Source organism: Rhinopithecus roxellana, chromosome 8 (assembly GCF_007565055.1).
Source record: "Rhinopithecus roxellana isolate Shanxi Qingling chromosome 8, ASM756505v1, whole genome shotgun sequence".
In the NCBI taxonomy this organism is placed as follows: domain Eukaryota; kingdom Metazoa; phylum Chordata; class Mammalia; order Primates; family Cercopithecidae; genus Rhinopithecus; species Rhinopithecus roxellana.
In genome coordinates this window covers 143,167,914-143,188,727 of record NC_044556.1, presented here as the reverse complement: position 1 = coordinate 143,188,727, position 20,814 = coordinate 143,167,914, and the positions used below count along the sequence as shown (strand labels likewise).

At 38.6% G+C, this 20,814-nt stretch overlaps 1 protein-coding gene and 1 pseudogene across 1 annotated transcript; both read right to left on the bottom strand.

Annotated features, from left to right (window-relative positions):
- Positions 1 to 1,752: 1,752 nt before the first annotated feature.
- On the bottom strand, positions 1,753 to 4,999 carry RGS2 (regulator of G protein signaling 2). Its single transcript, XM_010375547.2, has 5 exons — positions 4,863 to 4,999; positions 3,764 to 3,865; positions 3,604 to 3,665; positions 2,874 to 3,040; positions 1,753 to 2,618 (listed from the first exon to the last, which is right to left on the bottom strand). The coding sequence occupies exons 1-5, from the start codon at positions 4,970 to 4,972 to the stop codon at positions 2,424 to 2,426; spliced, it is 636 nt and encodes a 211-aa protein (XP_010373849.1). The 5' UTR covers positions 4,973 to 4,999; the 3' UTR covers positions 1,753 to 2,423.
- A 7,800-nt stretch (positions 5,000 to 12,799) lies between these two features.
- On the bottom strand, positions 12,800 to 13,412 carry LOC104671907 (annotated as a pseudogene).
- Between the last annotated feature and the right edge of the window lie 7,402 nt (positions 13,413 to 20,814).

Below are 20,814 nucleotides of genomic sequence, written 5' to 3'. Positions count from 1 at the left end.
CTGACCTAGGTAAGGAAATCAGGGAAGCTTCCCTAAGGAAGTGGCAATTGCATTGATATGTGCATGAGTAAGAGCTAAAATTGAATTCCATGCAGAGGAACTATTAGGTGCTAAGGTCCTGTGAGGCCAGTGGGCATGGCACCTGCTAGGAAAGTAGGACAGTATGGCTTAGCAGAAAGAGCTGGGAGAAATGCGGTCAAGGTTGGAAAAAAAGGAGGGGTCAAGCCATGCAGGTATTAGGCCATGTTAGGGATTTGGTCTTTATCCTAATTGTTAGCAAAACCTGTCAAGGTGTTTATAAGCAACTGGAGACAAGATCAGATTTGTCTTGAAGGGGTCCCTAGAGTTAAAAGGCAGGAAAACATTGGTGTGGGAGAGTGGGAAGTGTGGGTGAGAGATGGGACTATTGCAGTAATCTAGGCATCATCAGATGGTGGTGTCTTTGATCAGTGGTAACAGAGAGTAGGCTGTAGAGAGGTTTGAAGTAAAATAAATGACTTGGTGACAAATAGGATGATACATGGCATGACTCCTGAGTTCCTCTGTTGGCCAAAATCTTTCCAAATTAAGGATTATGCTAGACCTGACACATTTATTCTCCAAAGAAATATTTGTTTCAATGACTCTTTGGATTCATTTATTCAATCAATATTTATGGAGCACCTATTTTGTATTTTTCTGGCTGCCAGTGATACAGGAGTAGACAAGGCAGTCTCTCTAATAGAGCTTGTACCTGTTGGTGCCAGAAACTCTGGCTAAGGTGAAAATTAGTGCAATCACAATGGAAACAGTAAACTACTAGAGGTCAATTTTTCTTTTGGCAAATCAGAAAAATATGTTTAGTGCTTTATGATTTCTAAAATCCCTTACTAATTTATAGAACTAGAAAGGCAGGAAGGTTTAAAATGAAGAGTTAGGGAAGACAATGGGGACACCCAAGGTCACAAAGCTATGAGAAATGATTACTTTGGGTCAGGTCTTCCAACTCTAAAATCAGGGTTCCTCCTCCTTTTGTATTAAGACCATAATCAAGGACATGGAAAAAACAGCCTGCTGAGGAAGGGGTGTTTTTTAATAATTCACCAGTTTGAAAACAGATTCAAGGGCTTCCTCTCTCACGTGGAAAAAAGCGTATTTCTGGATTTAAGTCTAAGAAACAAAAGCGCCCTTCTTTTGACTTTATCATTATGTAAAGTAACACAGATTCTTTATTGGCCAAATGAAGGCATGAAAGTCAGGAAAATTCTGAGATTTTGTATTGATACATCATGGCAAGGAACAATTTCAGGTATGTATCTTGGAAGCCCATGCCAGTACCTGTGGGTGAGCTTGGAAGCAATGACAAGTAAATGAAGACAGCCCTACATTGACCTTATTTGGCTCCTTGATTTGAGCAGCTTAATTATGTGAATTTTTGTGCTTGTCTCCATTTACTTCTCGTATTTAGCTGGTACTCACATGCTCACAGAAGGCTTTAGATCAGTGTTTATTTTCATTAACAACAAGCTTGACTTTTTTAAGATTAGAAAGCATAAATGCAGTGGTTCTAAGGATGTGACTTCCTTAGGCCTACATAATGCTTATAGGTTTTAAAGAATTGTCTGTCTGCAACTATCATTTCTCAGTTCTGAAGACTGTCAGTTCTCACTAGGCAGGCACAAAAACTGAAATGTCTTTCACTATAAAGATGTTTTCCCTTTATCTGCCACATTTCCAGTTATCAAAAATAAAATCACATCTAGACTCCAAGTGTTCAATATTATTTATCAAAATAAATTTATTAAAAGTATTCAAAGACCACTTCAAAGTGTAGCTGCCTTCAAGCCAGATTTTTGGCACTCATAACGGAGACTGCAGTTTTCAACACCATAGTACTCATTCTATTTCACATGTCATTTTTAACAATGCAAACATGGACCATTTCAGTTTCAGCATTACATGAGACAACAGTACTGATGATCTGTGGTCATAAGAACTCCAATACCCTTGCACATAGTAAACACTTTACTGAGTCCTAAACTAAAACTACTATGTGGTAACATGGATCGATTTAGGGAAAGATGTACAGTCAGCTACCTAAGGCCACATAATCCCAGATCTATTGATTTTAAATGCTTTTGGACCAACAGTATTACATTGCCTCTTTCATCGTTTTACATTCCTGCTTTTCAGAGTGAGACACCACGTTCAGACCACCTATTCCCTTCTTGTGTTCTGTACACAGTGAGGGAAGCTGTTCTGATACCAGCTTCTCCTAGTCAGTTACTGGCTTCCTGATTCACTACCCAGCTTTGAATCAATAGTTCTGAGTGATGTTTCCTGAACACTCAGGCTGAATTCAAGGTCAGTCTTTATGGCAGATCAGTCTTTTCCCTTAGGAAAAAGAAAGAAATGTCCTCCATTTCTGGGCTCCCTTTTACATTTCATGTAGCATGAGGCTCTGTGGTGATTTGTGGCTTTTTACACAAGTCCTGGTAGAATTCTGACTCCAAGAAACGGGGATAAGAGTTGTTCTCCATCAAGCTGTAAACCCTTTTCTGGGCAGTTGTGAAGCAGCCACTTGTAGCTTCTTGTATATTCTGGGCAATCAGAGTTTTGGTTTGAAAATCTATGTTTATCTGAAATAAAACAAAAAAGTTGTTTATTTGGTGTTCAGAGTTAAAGATTAAAATTTAGTATTTGAAAACAAAAAATAAAAATGATGTGTGATTAGCTTTACTACCTAAGTCACAGGAGAACTTTAACATAACTGAGAGCTACAACGTGGGGGGACTTCTTACCCCTCCTAGCCCCACTTTGCCCTTGATTATTTTGTTTCACTTTTGTGCTAAAAATGTCCAGATTGTGCTGAATTTAAGAACTTGTTTCCTTACCTCTTTTGGAGCTTCCTTTTCTATAAAATCAGTATATATTTTCCTTGCTTTTGAGGACAATTTTTGGGGTGATTTGGTTTTTTTGAAGTCTTCACAGGCCAGCCAGAATTCAATATTTTCTTCACAGAATTCCGACTTTAAAAAAGCCCTGAATGCAGCAAGACCATCTGAAGGGGGGAGAAAAGAAAGCATGCAGAATGTGAAGAACCGAGTGACCAAATGATTCTTTGTTTCTCCTAGTACTTCTCCCTCACATTTTAATTATTTCTAAATGACAGCAATTTTCTAGATTTCGCTTAAACCTGTAATTCTCAAAATTTAGCTTTTTAAAGACGAAGATACCAGTAGGCAAAATGCTTATGTTGGCCCTCTGCTGCAAAAATATAAGTACTTTGCTGTCAATGCAAAGTAAATATTTATAGGGGAGACATAAATTCTCTGGGAACTAAGCCTCTTAAAAACACTGTATGCAATGGAAAAACTGACTCAACCTTAACTATAAGCAACTGCCACTTTAATTTTTTAGGCTGATTTTCTTCCCCACTTGGAGGAAATACATGCATTTATTTCCATGGTTAAACCCTGGGAAATAAAGGAGAGAAAAACAGGCTTTATCCAATAGTGACTGCAGTCTAATCCCCCTCAGGCAAGCTGCTCTTTGGTTGTGTGGATCCAGCCTTTCCAGGCTTTTGCAGTATTAGCAATGGCTCAAGTTCAAGAGTTAACTTACATTTGCTGGCTAGCAGCTCGTCAAATGCTTCTGACCACAGCTGTGCTTCCTCAGGAGAAGGTCTGCAAGAGAGGTTCTGCATGTTAGCTTATGCACATCAGAGTTCCCCTTTTCAGTTCAGCAACTATTAATATTTGCAAGTACAGGATTCTCAACTTACTTGATGAAAGCTTGTTGTTTGCTTTTTTTGCCGGTTTTGGGTTTCCCAGGAGTAGAGGAATTTTGCAAGAAGTAGCTCAAACGGGTCTTCCAATCTTTTAAACTAAAACAAACAAAAAAATTTTAAAAAGATAATCACTAAGTAGCAACACTTGAATATGCTACTGCAGCTGAACGCATTTTTACCAAATAAAGTCACCCAGTAACTAGAGACAAACCGCATAAGGCAAAGCAAGAACTCTTCAAATAAGAGTCTTATCCACTTAACATTTAAACCTCATGTACTGAGCAGTTTCATGCATTAATCTGATCGTATCTACTAGTTTTACAACTAAGGGCAGGGCTACCTACAATCACTAAGGTATTTTAAAGAATTGTTAATGAATTTAGTTCAAAAGGCAGATACTATTTCTGGCTCACAAAGGGCATCAGTTTGTTTGCAAGGTTAATTACAATTCCGAGGGGTTTTACACTTTAATGAAAAGGACAGACGTGGAACTGTCTGGAGCCGACCCACGCTTCTCTCTTTAGAGCAGGAGCTTCTGGAGCATGCCAGAGACAGTGTACAAGGAGGTGGGTGACTGTTTCCCCTGCGCTCTTCCTTCCCCACCTACGACACTTCTTTTAAGCAGACGCTGCAGAACAATTATTTGTTCCACATTCGTGACTGGGTGAGATCTGCTCTATTATTAAAAAACAAAAATGGATTTTAAACTAGTATATTCACAACCAGCAAGAGCATCTTCTTCCAGGAGATGTGTAAGCTGATGAGAACTCATCATGCAACGTATGCATGCTGGGGACGCGCTTCGGCCGCAGGATTCTGATGTCATTTTGAATGCAGGAGGACAAAAAGCCAACCCGCAATTTCTTAGCGCATCCACCACCGCCCTCATATCAACTATCTCCCTCGGTTCCTAAACTCTACCCGAGCATCACCCAGATTTAACCTTAACAAACTGACCTTTTCGATTTTTTCTTTCCCCCCCCGCAGAGGCTCGGGCTAGTTTCCTAACATCAAAGCCGAGCCCAAAGTGCCGCGTTTGCAGCTCGCAGTGTGTGGCAGGGGGTGGCGGGAGAGGGAAGAAAGCCATACTCACAGGGTCCGTTTCATCTTTTCCCGCTTCTCCTCGCTCTTGTGGCCGCTGCCAGCGCTAGTGTCCATGGGTCTGCAGTCGTGTTGAACAGCCAAGAACATAGCACTTTGCATTATCGTCCTCCCGCTGGGGCCCCGGCTGTTAGCTGCTGGGCGTGCGTCGCAGCATTTATAAGAAGCCGCGACTTGGGGGCGGGGCTTCGCGGCTCCGGCCCCGCCTCAAGAGGACGCGGATTGGTTGGTTGCAGACGGGCACTGGGATGGGGTCAGCGTCCGCCAGCTGCAGTCACGGTTAACGCCGAAGGGTCTGGAAGCCGCGGAGCTGCTGACGTCTGCGGCCCCGGCTTCTTGCGCACTCGGACTACATAGCAGCGGCCAGCTGGGGCCGGTGTGGGAGCAGACGGGGACTTTTCAGTGTGGGCCGTTGCCCACGACCTTTTGCTGAAGCGTGGCAGCCAGGTGGGCTCGGGGGCTTGCGGCGGAGGGAAAGAGCCGAAGTTGGCCGCGGCCCGGCGCGGGGCTACGGCGCTCCGTCACCCACCCACCCTGACGGGCTCCCCAGCCCCAGGCCAGAGCGGCGATTCCCTGGCAGGAGGAGGTCGCTCGCCGCGAGGCCGGAGTTCAGTGGCCTGATTTTGAATGAAGAGTGGAATTTTTCTTCTTTTTTTGAGCGCGTTCCCTGACCCCGCGCCTCATTTCTTGTTTGCTGTCCTACTGTAGGGACTCATTCGACACACCCTGGTCAATGAACTGAGGCTACGGGGAGACCCTCGCCGGTTTTCTCTCTGCCACTTAATTTGAGGAAGGTGTAACCTGAAACGTTGACTGCCCGGGGGCAGGGTGGGACCTGCTCTGCAGCTTGCTGGGGCGTCTTGAAACACTTTGGGAATGAACATTAGGGATTGAACAAGAGAAGGTGACTTTATCAGAAGACAGTGCTTTAATTGGGTTTGCATTTTTGATCACTACTAGGCACGTGGCTGGGTCTGTCTATAGGGTCATTCCTCAGGAGCCCTTGGTCATATCTGCCAAAATAGAAATCACAGGTTTCCTTATGGTGGGAGAGAAAGCTGGAGACACAGAGATTTCATAGCTGTAATGCACTAGAATCATGAGTTCAAGGAGTCAGGATTTCCTCATGAGTCATTCTTGTTTTGAGTTAGGATTTACCAGAACTTTTAATAACTGGCAAAAAGTAGAGGGGAGGAGGAGTTAACAGTTTCCTTCATTAAGTTTTTTGTTAATTCTTCAAGTATCATCTCTACTCCTGAAGGTTTTAAAACGACTTGATTGGTAAAAACAGATTACCTCAACCACAAAATTAGTTGATTTCGTATATTACCAGAACTAGCCAATGAAATGTTTAAGCGGCTTTGCAACCAAGCTGCAGATATTTTCTCTAGATAGGATTCGACTTGTTAAAAGAAAATTGGAAATAGTTAATATATTCTTATGGTGAGCTGCGAGTAGTTGGAGCTCCAAGTTTGACTTGGAGGGCAAAACCTGCAGTTATTATTTAAGACAACAGTTGTGGACTTTATTGTGGAAAGGAAAATCATGTAGATTTCAGTAACAGATATTTTGAAACATGATTATTAATGCCATTTTTCCTTAAGCATATGCTCTTCCTCTCCTAAACTTTGCATAATATTCCTACATCTATTTTCACTTTCTGATGACTCAATACGTATTTGTCAGCTGTCTGTAATACGCAGACACTTGCTTTTTCTCACCAATGTAAATTTACCTCAATATATTTTGTACTTAGAACCTTAGATGTTAGAATTCACTCATAGACAGTTAAATTCGCTGGTAGGCCAGGAGTTCTCACAAAGAAGCCGCAGAGAGAGAGAGCTGGACTTCTGTCAGGAGACCCAATTAGAGCCTAGACTTAACCAGTAAATGATAAGTAACTGTTGGGACAGTAGCTTCACACCTCTTTGAGTCCCAGTTTCTCATCTGTAATAAGAGTAACATGTAGTTTCTTGCCAGCCTCATAGGATATTATGTGACTCTTACATGAAAGGTCTTTTCTAAGCTTTAAAGTACTGTACAAAAGTTTATTACTGATTTGCATATGTGTGGAAAAAGGAAATGTTCAAACCATAGCTATTCAAGATGGAAAAATCATACGAGGATTAACTCAGAGTTAATTAGGTTATAAATGTGTAGGTACTATTAAATATCAAAATGTTTAAATTTGTAGGTACACAAATACACAAGATACACAAATTTGTAGAAGATCAAGCTCGTTGTAGATATTTAATAAATGCTCACTGGATAATCAGATAAATAAGGAAACTGATTAACATTTAAACTTTTCAGGCTGGGTATTGTGGTTCATGCTGGAAATTCCAGCACTTTGGGAAGCTGAGGCAGGCGGAAGACTTGAGCTCAGAAGGTCGAGGCTCAAGCATTCAAGTTACAGTGAGCTATGATTGTGCCATTGCGCTCCAACTTGAGTGATAGAGTGAGACCCTGTCTTTTAAAATAATAATTAAGTACACTTTTCAGAGGTCTCCACACCAAGGAAGTTTAATCATCTCAATATATTAATGAAGGTGAATATACATGTACCTGTGTAAGCAACTAATTTAAATATAGATTATTCTTGAGGTTTTTGTGTTTAATGTAATTCTTTGCTTTTTTCATAAACCCAGATCAGTGGCTGATGTCAGGTGGCAGAAAATTAATTTTTCTCTGAAAATTATATGGTTGGTTAATAAATCTGGATATAAATCAACTTGCAATTTTTGTATCTATGTGTAATTTTAAGAGTTAAGGCAGTACCTGCTATAGAAACCTTTTCCTCAAAAACTTGCCATGTTAATGTCTTTTAAAAGACAAGGCAATATATCTATATTTACATATACATGTTATATATAACATGAATATATACATCTTATATATTTCACGCATATGTGTAATATATATTACATGTATGTTTACCTATATATGTAAAACAAAAGCTGGAATCTTTGATGACTTCCCTTTTTGTTGTTGCAACTGGCTTTTAGGTAAATAGAACTGCGCCACATAAAGATGACACATATTTTCCATCCTGTGGTAGAGGAAGAAACAATGCAGTGGGTTGTAAAAGTTGCGCAGCAAAACCACAGTTTGAGAGTGGCTTATAAACTAACCATACATTTTCTGTGTTGAACCTACTATGCCCTCTACTGGAGAGACTGATTGAACAGATTAGTGGTGGAGGTTTTCCAGATAGTTTATGAACTTTTTATAATTTTTTAAAAGTTTATAGAAGAAGGCAAACAAAAAATACAAGTTTCTTGCATAACATATCTTAGGTTCTTGTGTGATATATTTTGCGTGTCTTAAATTATGAAGAGTAAAAATTTCCCCTGTCATACTTCTCCCTTCTGCTCCCACTCTATGCTAATTTTATTAATTCCTATTCCTATTAACTAAAAATATTTATATAAAATAATTCTCCTACTTATGCTTTAGAAATGTAGAAACCACTGGATGCTGTGGCTCATGCCTGTAATCACAGCAGTTTGGAAGGCCAAGGAAGGAGGCTTGCTTGAGCCCAGGAGTTCAAGACCAGCTTGGGCAGCATAGCTAGACCCCGTCTGTACAAAAATATATTTTTAAAAAATTACCTAGGCATGGTGGTATGCACCTGTAGTCCCATCTACTCAGGCGGTTGAGGTGGGAGGATTGCTTGAGCCCAAGGAGTTTGAGGCTACAGTGAGCCATGATGGTGCCACTGCCCTCTAGCCTGGGTGACAGAGGGAGATCCTGCCTCTTAAAAAAAAAAAAAAAAAAAAAAAGGCAAAAAAAAAAAAAAAGGCAGTTTAGGAACCAAGATACTTGCTTTAAAAAACACAAAAGTATAATTCTGTGTATTATTCTGTGCTTTGCTTTTTTCAGTTAGTAAGATATTTTAGTTTCCAAATTTCTAAGAGCTGTAAACCTATTGATTACCTTATGAAATGTTAAATAGGTGCATTAGTTAAAAAAAAAAAAAAAAGGAAAAAGAATCAGGAAGTTAAATGCTATGTGGTGATGAGTAATTGGAAAAAATGAAAACTTTTATTACCCTAATTGTTGAATATATTTAAAGAAGTATAATGCCTGTGTTTTTAAAAATTTTTGTCCGATTTAACTTTAGTTGGTGAAATATTCTTTAACAGAATAGAAATATGACCCCATGAGATTTTGTACTTTACTTCTTAACCCCTAATATGATCTGAGATTTAAAAATTATGATTAATTTTTGACAATGTAATGTTCATACCCAGAAGCTGAGAGAAAATGAGTGTTTTTGTCAGAAATGAATCACAGGTTAAACCTGTTTGACATGTATTAGAGCTAAGTTAATAATTTTACCAGTCCTTGAGTTAATACATCCAGTTAGTGTAATTCCATGGTTCTGTCTTAAATTTATACCAAGTATATGATATGGAGTATGTCATACTTCCAATGCAGGCAGGTCCTGCTTAAATTTAATAGCCCCCTCTCTACAAAAACATCTAGATGCCCTTCATAAACCAGCAATAAGAGCGTCATGAAGTGTTTTTTTTTTTTTTTTTCCCAAAAAATACTAACATATATTGAAATACCTTGGAAAGGTTGTTGTAGCTATTAGGTCTGTAAGGTAAAGGACTGTAAGTATGAGGTCTGAATAAGGGAATTGTTTCCAATGTGTTCCTGCTGCTGTATTCTTTTTGTGCATGGAATACCAGGGGAGAATAGGTGATATAAATGCTTTCTTATAAAATAGGTTACATAGTTGGCATATTGTCTATGAGGGTAAAGCTAGGAATTTCTTTTTTGGTGTTTCTTTTGACTGGGATTTTAATTTCTGTCCATGAAATTTTGTCAAACTATTGGCAAGTGTCCTATCGACTACTTTTTTGAAATGTGGGGATAGTAAGTTAAAAAATACAAAATTTTAAATATCTATGTGATAATAGTCACAAAGCCTTTTTTAAAAAAGTCTGAAGAAAGCCATTTTTCATCTAATAAATAAGGAATCTGTTTATATTAGTATTTCTTTTTCAGTATACTGATGACTATTTCTATGTAGAGAGCATTAATCCATTTTAGAATTGGTTTTCACAGGTTTTTATTTGTGGACTACTTCCTAATAACCTAAAACCTTGTGGATTTCTCTCCCAAACATAGTTTTGAAACAAAAATTCCAAAATCTCAACAGAATTAATTAGAAAAAATATAATGCTTTTAAGGAGATGTCTGTAGGCCTTGACACAGTTGCCATGTGGCACTAGTCCCCTCAAAAGTTCCCAGTTTCAAAAGACAGAATAATTTTGCATTTCTTTTCATGAAGTACCCTTAGGAGAGTGGGATGGCTGGAGGGGTTGTCCGTAATTGGGATACTTGCTTTTCGTTCCTAGTCTCTGCCCTAATTTATTTAGAACTCAGGCACATTGTTTGGCTTTGTTGTGCTTAGGCTACTTATCTTTCATGCACAAGTAGTTATAGCACTCTTCCTTTGTAGGAATTTAAAAGAAAACAATACTGGAAATGTCCTGGACAGCTTGGTAGATGATAGTACATAGTTCTCAGGCCTGGCCTTCAGCTAAACTTTGTAGTAGGACTAGTTTCTTCTAGGTGATTCTTTTGTCCATTTTTCTGTCTTGTTCCTGTGCAGAATCCTCATTCTTTTTTGGGGATCTGTTCATTTATGAAGTTTCCTGGTGGTCGTCTTGGGCCCTTTCAAATGCTCCTTTGGGCACATCAGTGGTGTAAGGTTACTTTTTAATTTAAAGAGTATTTTTGTAGAGCAGATTACAGCACATTTGAGAGGAAGGTACAAGAGATAGCGCATATGTCTTCTGCTCCCGTACATACATAACCACCCCATTACTAATATCCGACAGTTGATAAACTTATATTGACACATCATTACCACCCAGAGTCCATAGTTGACATTAGGGTTTGTTCTTGGTGTTGTACGTTCTGTGGGTTTAGACAAATTTATAATGACATGTATCCACCATTATAGCATCATAGTATTTTCACTCTGCCCTAAAAATTCTCTGTGTTCTGCCCATTCCTCCCTCCTTACCGCATAACCCCATAACCCCTAGCAACCACCAATTTTCTGTTTTCTGTCTCCATAGTTTTGCCTTTTCCGGAGTGTTATAGTTGGAATCACACAATATGTAGCCTTTTCAGATTGGCTTCTTTCACTTAGTAATATGCATTTATGTTTCCTCCATGTCTTTTCAGGGCTTAATAGCTCATTTCTTTTTAGTGCTGAGTAATATTCTATCGTCTAGATGTACCACAGTTTATCCACTCACCTACTGAAGGACATCTTGGTTGCTTCCAAGTTTTGACAAATATGAATAACGTTGCTATAAACATTCATGTGCAGGTTTTTGTGTGGGTGCAAGTTTTCAACTCCTTTGGGCAGATATTGAAGGGCATAATTGCTCAATCATAAGGTAAGAGTATGATTAGTTTCATGAGAAACCACCAACCACTTCCAAAGTGACTATACTATGTTGCATTCCCACCAGCAACAAATGAGAATTCCTGTTGTTGCATGTCCTTTTTGGCATTTGCTGTAGTCAGTTCTGGATTTTGGCCATTTTAACAGGTGTGTATTGGTATCTCGTTGTTTCATTTTGCATTTCTCTAATGACATATGATGTAGAGTATCTTTTCACATGCTTATTTGCCATCTTTATTATCTTGGGTGAGATGTCTGGTATGTTCTTTGGCCCATTTTTTAGTTGAATTGTTTTCTTATTGTTGAGTTTTAAGAATTCTTTGTGTATTTTGAATTAGAGGTTTTTTAAAATCAGATATCCCCTTTGCAAGTATTTTCTCCCAATCTGTGACTTGTTTTTCCATTACGTTGATGTTGTCTTTTGCAGAGCAGAGATTTTTTTTTTTTTATTTTAATGAAGTCCAGTTTATCAATTCTTTCTTTCATGGATTGTATCTTGATGTGATATTCATTTTCATATCCAAGGTCATCTAGATTTTCTCCTTGGCGATTCTCTTCTAGGAGTTTATAGTTTTGCATTTTACATTTAGGTTGGTGATACATTTTGAGTTATTTTTCTGAATGAAGTTACTTTCCCAAATATTTATGTTCTTCCTTAAAAATGTTTTGGAAATGTACAGCTCTTTACATGTTAATTGTCATCTTTTTTTGTAGGCTTCTTCACTATCTTTACAGAGTGAATTATCTCCACATTAGATATTTGGTGAAAACATTTCTTTTTCTCAGGGTGCTGTAGGAAGGACTTAAAGTTGCCACTGGAGCTTTTGTCTCTCCCTTTCTGACTGCATTTCCCCCCATTTCTGATTGTAGTGAAGATTTCTCCCTTGGAGACTTACAATTTTTCAGTGCGTCAACTATTTTATCTCCTTCAGTTAATTTGCAGTGAACATCTGGTTAAGAGTTTCTAAAATAAATTTGAAAATAAGCCCAACTGAAGCCAGGATAGCCACTTGGCCTAGCCCAGCCTAGATGAGTGGTATTTATGCAACATTACTCATATTTTTTCAGAATTCTTTTGGATTTATTTTTAGAAGTACCCATAGTCTGATGCATTCATTATATCTAATTTCAGAATTCCACTGTTCGTGTTTTCTTCTACATCAACAACAGCCTTATCTGTCATCTTTAGCAAATGGTGGATCTGACTTTATCATTTAAAACTTATTCCATATGCACTAGCTTTTTAAAACTTTATTTTCCTGATTAATAAGTTTGCTCATCTTTCTATCCATTCTTTAGCTTCTTTTCCCCCCACTGTTTAATATGAAACATCTTAATATAAAAAAATCAATATTTTATTTATTGCATTTTCTTAAGAAAATCCAGAAAAGGGATCACTTCATATTTCCGTAATAGTACAACATTGCAGATTGAAAACAACTGTTTGGAACACAGTTGAACTTTCAGATAAATTGACTTTCACTTGATTGCAGGATTCAACATTTCTCAGATGTTAATACAGAGTCAAAAGTGGCAGATAGAACTTTTCAAATTGCTTATGTTTGTTCCACCTGGTTGCACTGATGAACACACAGGCTGTATTCATCATTGCTTGCATCTGTGTTCTTCAGAGCCAATAAGATTTTTTCCACACTCAGACCATCATCATAACATACCATCCAGAGGATTAAATATAGAACATGCCTATACAAAATATCATACTGATCTGATGTTGATACTTGTATCACACTTGGAAACTCCCATTATAAATTTTTCCTCTGGAAGAACAAGAGGCAACTTTTCATCTTGCTCGGCAACATCTATATAATTTATCAGGTCTAGCGGCCCTTCAAGACATTTTCTCTGAGAGAGTTTCAGTGTCTTAATGGCACCACCATATTTTATTTGAAATTCTGCACATGTATTTGAATTATTGTTGCTTTGTCCTGAGCTCTTGGTGGAATTTGTATTGAGACTGGCCACAGGGCTGGACTATGAAAGGCCCCCAATGCTAGAATCTACAGACTTGATCTTAGTACTGATCTTACCTCTTTGGGAACTGCTACTACTGTGTCTTTTTTTTTTTTTTTTTTTGCCTTTCCAAAACATTTTTCACCATAGCTTCATCTAGAGAATATCACCATAGAATCAAATATTATTTTATTATCTTCAAAGGTTCTAAAGACAGGTCTGCACAGATAGCTTCCTTTCATTCTAACATAGTTAGTTCTTTTTATAGAAACAATGTACATCAACACTGAGCATAGGCGGAGGACCGCCTGTTTCTGTTAGAGTCAGAGCACTGCACACCTCCTTAGTTTCTTGTGAAAGCAGTTTTTCACTTCGCATAATATAGAAATTTTCTTCAGAAGCATCTCCTCAGTGCTGTCTGAAGTTGTTCTTCAGTCTTCTGATATATTTTGAAGGCTGTTTGCTTGTAGCTACTTGAAATTGAATGTCTTTAATGCATTGTATATTATTTTGCTTGATAAATCTTCTGGATATTTCTTGTAATGTCAGGTTCAACTTGTTCTAAATGTTCAGGTCACTCTTTGCTAAGTCTTTTTCTAAGAGAATGTATTTTCTAAGTCCAAGCAAAGAGTTGGAGATTTTCAGCTCTTTTTTAATGCCTTCCAGTTTTTCCATTTTCGATAGTTTGTTTTTGAGCATGGATTCCATTAAAGTTAATTCAAGGCCTTCAAATTCTTTTTGAAAAAGGTTAAATGTGTAAAAAATTTGAAAGTCTTTCCTCTAGAAGAACAGAGACATCAGTGGCTAGTTCTCTGTCTTTACTTGCATAAGATAGGCCTTTAATTATTAAAAATCTGACCATGACTATAAATAACACCATCTTCCACAGCAATCCATGGATATCGGGATCTGGTTCAAAGTCCTCTGGCAGGGCTGCCGCTGGCTGGCAGTGTCCCCTAGAACCAGTGCAACACTGAACATCATGGCCATGATCAGTCTCTCTGTGATCCCCTAGGCTGTTGTGAGGCACTTCAGTTTGTTAGGTCTCATAGACCATCATACAGCACCAGAGAGTATTCTGCCTGGAACCAAATCAGTGCCTGTTAGACTTCAGTGGAGGTGAGAGAGAAGGAATAAATACAGTAAATTACTGGCTAATTCTTCTCCTTCTCTCTCTCTCTCTTTTTTTTTTTTTTTAAGAGACAGGGTCTTGCTATGTTGCCCAGGCTGGAGTGCAATGGCTATTCACAAGTACCATCATAGAATACTATGACCTCAGACTGGGCTCAGACAATCCTCCCACCTCAGCCTCCTGAGTAGCTAGGAGGAGGTTTGCACCCCTGCACCTGGCTTCTCCCTGGATCTTTTAGCGACAGAGCACCAAAAACTTCTTATTCTCAGAGCTTCTTCATGTCTGGCTGGCCTTGACTATTCACAGAGAGGGCAGAACACAAGTGGGGAAAAGATTATGAAGGACCCTACAAAGGGTTTCAACTTACTTCACCAATTATACCTTTAAAAACAGAGGAAGAAATAGGTTGGAATTTTAGAAAGTTTTCACAACTCAAGCCGGTACTGTACAGTTATGAGCCAGGAAAACTCAGTTTTCTCAAACTCTTTTTGCATGTGGTAAAATGTTTGATGATGCAGAAGCCCTTCAAGATACTTCTTTTCAGAATGATGATCTTTGAGGGTATCAGATGCTGATGTAGCTTTCCTCACAGGAACTGATCCCTAGGCAGTGGGGGACCCAGGCTTTGTTCAACTGAGTTTAACAACTCAGTCTTGGCCAGGCTTGGTGACTCACACCTGTATCCCAGTACTTTGGAAGGCCAAGGTGGGAGGCTCACTTGAGCCCAGGAGTGCTAGATCAGACTGGGCAACATAGCGAGACCCTGTGTCTACAAACAAACAAATGAAACTTAGCTGGGCACAGTGGTGTTTTCCCACAGTACTAGCTATTCTGAGGCTGAGGTGCAAGGATTGCTTGAGCCCAGGGGTTTGAGACTGCATGAACTCTGATTGTGCCACTGCACTTTAGCCTGGGCAACAGTGAGACCCTGTCTCTAAAAGTCACTTTATCGGGACATTCTTATGTTGCTATAAATAATTACCTGAGACTAGGGTAATTTATAAGAGGTTTAATTGGCTCATGGTTCTGCAGGCTGTACAGGAAGCATAGCACTGCGACTGCTTATGAGGATGCCTTGGGAACTTTTACTTATGGCAGAAGGCAAAGTGGGAGCTTGCATGTCACGTGGTCAAAGCAGGAACAAGAGGGAGAGGGAAGGAGTGGAGGTGCCACACACTTTTAAAGGATTGCATCTTGTAAGAACTAAGTCACTATGGTGAGGATAGCACCAAGCTGTGAGAGATCTGCCCCCATGATCGAAATACCTTCCACCAGGCCCTGCCTGCAACACTGGCGATTATATCGCAACAGGTGATTTGGAGGGCACATCTGAACTATATCACACACACCATCCCATTGACAACAAATTGGTAGGAATTTTTAAAATTCTACTTGTTTCTTCCTTCTTTTTTTCTTGGAGACAGCATCTGTCTCTGTCACCCAGGCTGGAGCGCAGTGGCATGATTATGGCTCACTTCAGCCTTGACCTCCTATGGTCAGGCGATCCTCCCTCCTCAGCCTCCCGAGCATCTGTGACCATAGGTGTAAGTCACCACAGCTGACTAAGTTTTTTGAGTTTTAGTAGAGACAAGGTCTTGCTATGTCACCCAGGCTAGTCTTGAACTCCTGAGCTCACGGGTCCTCCTGCCTCAGTCTCCGAAAGTGCTGGGATTACAGATGGGAACCACTGTGCCCAGCGCTTCCTTCATTTTAAAAGGTAAAATTGGTGAAGTAAGTTGCAACCCTTTGTGGGGCCCACTGGTTTTGGCAGGCCCAGGCCGGGCTGGGATGAATGGCTCTGCAGGTCTGACTGAGCTCCCTCATGTGTGCTGAGGTCAGCTGATATGGGCAAGTGCAGCTCCAGCCTTGGCTGTGGCCCACATATTTCTTACCCTTGTTTTATAACCTGTGTTACAAGCCCGGTCTTTTCTGCCCATGGTAACGGCAGATGCACAAAAGAGCCATTGGGGAGCAGTTATCCAATCTACATTTTCAAAAGTTCACCCTGACTATGAGATGTCAAAATCTCATTTGATTGCCTTTTCATGAAGTCATGATCCTCAGGGAGGATCATGTCAGCCAACATGACATTTTGTTTTTTATATTCCCATTTCCATATCTGAGGTGCACAGCTCCTGGCTGTCCTGCCTCTTGGGGAACACCATGATTCCTTCCTGGGCTGGCAGATGACTGATAAAACATAAAGAATGTCTGGAGGAAGTTGTCTATGCTTTGTGAAGCCCCTTTTTAATTTATTTACTTTTTCTTATTTTTTCATTTTTTTAATAACTTGTTTTTCCCACATGCCTTCTATCCTTCTGATTCCCCCATTTTTTTAATATAAAAAATTAAGTATTTAGGGTTTCTTTTTGCCATGTAGCACATACACAGACCTCCTTAATAGACCCCTTTTTGGTTTGAAAGAGAGAAGCAGTCAAGAACACAGGTTCTTGAAAATAAGGAAGTGTGTGTGTGAGTATATGTGTTTTGGGGGAGGGTAGAGAGTAGGATAAGTGATGATGGTTATGAGAATTTAAAGGCTTAGCAGAGCTGTGAGTTTAAGGTGGTCAGGAAAATTTTCTCCGTAGGTCTTTTATGTTTGAATCAGGGAATGTTTGTAGAAATATCAGATTTTCTTTCTATTTGGGAAAACGTTGTCTCCCTTCAATCTTCTGTCTCCAAGAAAAAAAAAAAAAAAAAGAAGAAGGTAGATATAAGTGGAATTTTAAAAATTCCTACAATTTGTTGTCAATGAGATGGCGTGTGTGATAGTTTGGATATTATGTTGAGATGTAATCTTATTTGTCCCTCAACTGTTGAAGTTCCTTAGATGTCTTCTCTTTTCGTTCTGCAGATTTACTCTCTCTCTCAGATTTACTATCCATTCCCATAAATTCACGTGTGATCTGTATACTGACGAATCCTTGTGCTGATCTCTGCTCATCTCAGACCCTTACAACTCATTGTCCTAACTGATTCACTTAGATGACAAAAAGGCAGTTCAAAAGAAAAACCCCACAGCATTTAGCATTTCCCATCTTTGCCATTATATCTATTTCTTTGCCTTTGTTCTCTATCTCAGTGAATGGTACCATATCTGAGACAAAACACAGGAGGGAGAGAGTAGTCACCTTTGAGTCCTAGCCTCTCTTAATCCCATATTGAATCTATCCTGCTTATTTCTGCCCATTATACAAATTTACAACTTTGTAAAAAAAGTTTTATTTCTTTTTACAATTTTTTTTTTAATTAAAAAAATATTTTTTGAGACAGAGTCTCCTTCTGTCACCCAGGCTGGAGTGCAGTGGCACAGTCACTGCTCACTGCAGTCCTGGGCTCAAGTCATCCTCCCACCTCAGCCTGTGGAGTAGCTGGGACTTCAGGTGCATACCACCACACCTGGTTAATTAAAAAAATTTTTTTTTAGAGATGGGGTCTCACTATGTTGTCCAGGCTGTATTTTACTCTTAAATATAAACTTCTCCTCTCCACTTCCATTTCCACTTTTCTAATTCTCTCCTTATCTCTCTTATGAACTGAAGCAAGACTTCTTATCTTTGTCTGTTTTTTTTTTCTAAATTATATATTTTTCAGTCAGCCTGATTTTACTAAAACACTTATCTGATTATTGTTCCTTTTCTGCTTAAAACTGCTAATGACTTTTCATTGCCCTTAAGTTCTAAATTCCTTAATTTGAATTACAAAAGTCTTTATATCTGGCTCCTGAATGCCTTCCCAGCCTCATCTTTTAGTGCCTCTGCCTTGCTCTCTATGCTATTATCCTATTAAATTGTTTTAGTTCCTTCTACATGCCATGCTTTCTTGTTCCTCTGTCTTGGATCTTTTCCTTATTCATCCCATTCTTCATCTGACTAACTTGTATATTATTCATACTCCTTCAGGTATTGCTTAAATAAACTTTCTCTCCTGGAGACTCTTCCTCCCTCCACTAACACATCTGAGTGAGATGCCTCTCCTACATGTTCTCACAGCACCTATCAATTCTCACAGCACCTATTAATTTACTTACTGTAATGAATTGCAATTACCTAGTGTCTTGTCAGTACCTCTGACTAGACTGTAGTTATTGTGTGTATTTTTGTATGTTGGCACATACATAGAGGATACTCAGCCATTGCTGAGGGAATGGATGGATGACAGTGTTACAAACTCAGGTTCAGTTGCTCACTGCTTGCAGAGTCCAGTTAACAAGAGGGAGGTCTGGTATAAAGAAGTTGACTTTTTATTCCAAAGCTAGCTCAGGGAAGAAGTACAGTCTTCCTGCCTTAAGGGTACTACTTTGCCTTTGAAGCAGAAAATGGGTGCTTTTAAAGGGGGTCTATCATGAATGGCACACAGCAGTAGTAGTAAACAGGTGGGGACTCCATGTGCCAGCTTGGTGCCTTATCTACTGGGCAGTCAAGTTGCTGTCTTCATGGGCAGAAATAGGTTGTAAAGTGGCCACAAACTCTCCAGGTGAGAGAGAGTTTTGTAACAGGACTTTGGGATGTAAATAAACTATTATCTCTCGAGGCAACCTTCCTACTGGTGGGTGAGAGTTCTGTTCTGGAGCTTCTAAGCACATAGTTAGATCAACTTGCCCTGTAGGGAGTGTCTGGTGAAGGGAAGGTAAAAGGTTATCCTTGCTTTCTAAAAGGCTAAATGGAAAATGAGAGATAGGGAGAAATGGAGAAAAGAGAAAATAGTTAAAAAATAATAACTGTTTCTTTTTTTCTTAGAAAAATTAGGATACTTGGTTACAGAAGTATGAATGAATGATTACTTTTCCAGGGAGTCTGCTCTCTGTATCAGTGTTACTTGGTTCAGAGATTCATATGTTCATAATTTCTATAATTAAATTCTGTTTGTAACTTTATAAGGTTTCCATATTAACATTGAATTTTGCATTGCTTACAAATTAATTTTCTACTTTTTCTTATTAGTTTTTTTCTATTTGCAATTTAAGGCAGAACTTTTTTTTTAAAGTATGGTTCTTACCTGTTGTAAACGGAACACTTTGCAAAACTACTTAACGGAGATTCAAATCAAGGGGAAAATTGACAAGGCAGTGATATATAGGCTACTCATTTAAGCATTATTAACAGGTATATGATCTCATCTTTCCTCTAGTAAGAACATTTAAAAATACTCCACAGGATTAAAAAATCAGATGACATTATTATTTATTCTCATTTTATGATCTTTTGTAATATATATTTGAATAAAGCTATACATCTTAATTAATTTAATAATTAATAAAATCTAATATAAAACTAGCTTATTTCTGAGACTTTTAAAGAATTTCCATTTTCAACCATTATATAATAGGTTAGTTATCTCTTTGTATCTTCTGTCAGGCAAATGGACTGAGGCCTAACACAATACAGACTTTAGAGGACAGAACATTCCCTAATGGTTTTAAATCTTTCATGATTATAGAAAACAACTTTCTTCATACTTTTACTACACTTAAGCTCTGGATTTCTGTACTTATAATAACGCACTATTGCATTATTTGGATTCAAATGTTGAAATCTATTATAGCAGTTATATAATACGCAAAATTATCAGTTTAGACAATGTACCGAGGTTCAAGAAGAGGAAAACAAATACGAAAACCTTAAGAGTAGAGTCAGTGATAAGGACTCCAAAAGAAAAACACATTGTGGATTTCTGCTTTTAGGTTTTTATCTGGAGCTTATGTACTTACCTCTCCTCCTCTGCCTCCCCCTCTTACAGTCCGTTGAAATCATAAAAATTGTAAAAAAAAGAAAACTGCTCTAGGACTCCTGGGAAAGACAGAAAAGGGTAACTTTATACCATTGACATATAAGAAATGTAGAACTTCTGGAGTATGTGAAACACAGGGAACCACACTGAAACCAAACTAATCAGACTTGCATAGCAGGTAAGTAGGGAGCCTCTTCAGAAGCAAGTAAGTGGGTAATTTCCTCAACTTATCCTGAAAGAGTTTTCATTTTGGAGCAACAGAGGTTTAAACGGGGATGTACTGAGGGCAAGAGGTGAGGGTTAAATTATATTATTTTAGAAACTTTACTAGTGACCCATATCATATATTTCCTTAGGTATTACTTTATATGGATAATGTACTAAATAAAGAACTAATAGATTGAGGAGAAAATAAAAATAAAACTCAAAGGCTATTTAGAAATTATTAAAAGTGAAATAATCATATATGAAAATCTATGGGATGTGTTCAAAGATATACACAGAAAATAATCCAAGTCTTAAATTAATTTCATACTAGAGCAGAAAGATTGAAAACAAATTAATCCATGCTTGTCACTAATCCATGGATTTGAGGAGTGCTGTATTAAGAAGGGTTCTAAAGATGAGTCTGTGCTGACCACTGAGTGCGGCTGTTAGAGAGTAGAGAAAACAGGGTTC

Bases quoted from the DNA above. Each gene is read 5' to 3' on its own strand.
- RGS2 (XM_010375547.2), bottom strand. From the start codon at position 4,972: ATGCAAAGTGCTATGTTCTTGGCTGTTCAACACGACTGCAGACCCATG. The intron at 3,666-3,763 runs GTAAGTTGAGAA...CCTCTCTTGCAG, and splicing joins AAACAACAAGCTTTCATCAA to ACCTTCTCCTGAGGAAGCAC. The intron at 3,041-3,603 runs GTAAGTTAACTC...TCCCCCCTTCAG, and splicing joins CGAGCTGCTAGCCAGCAAAT to ATGGTCTTGCTGCATTCAGG.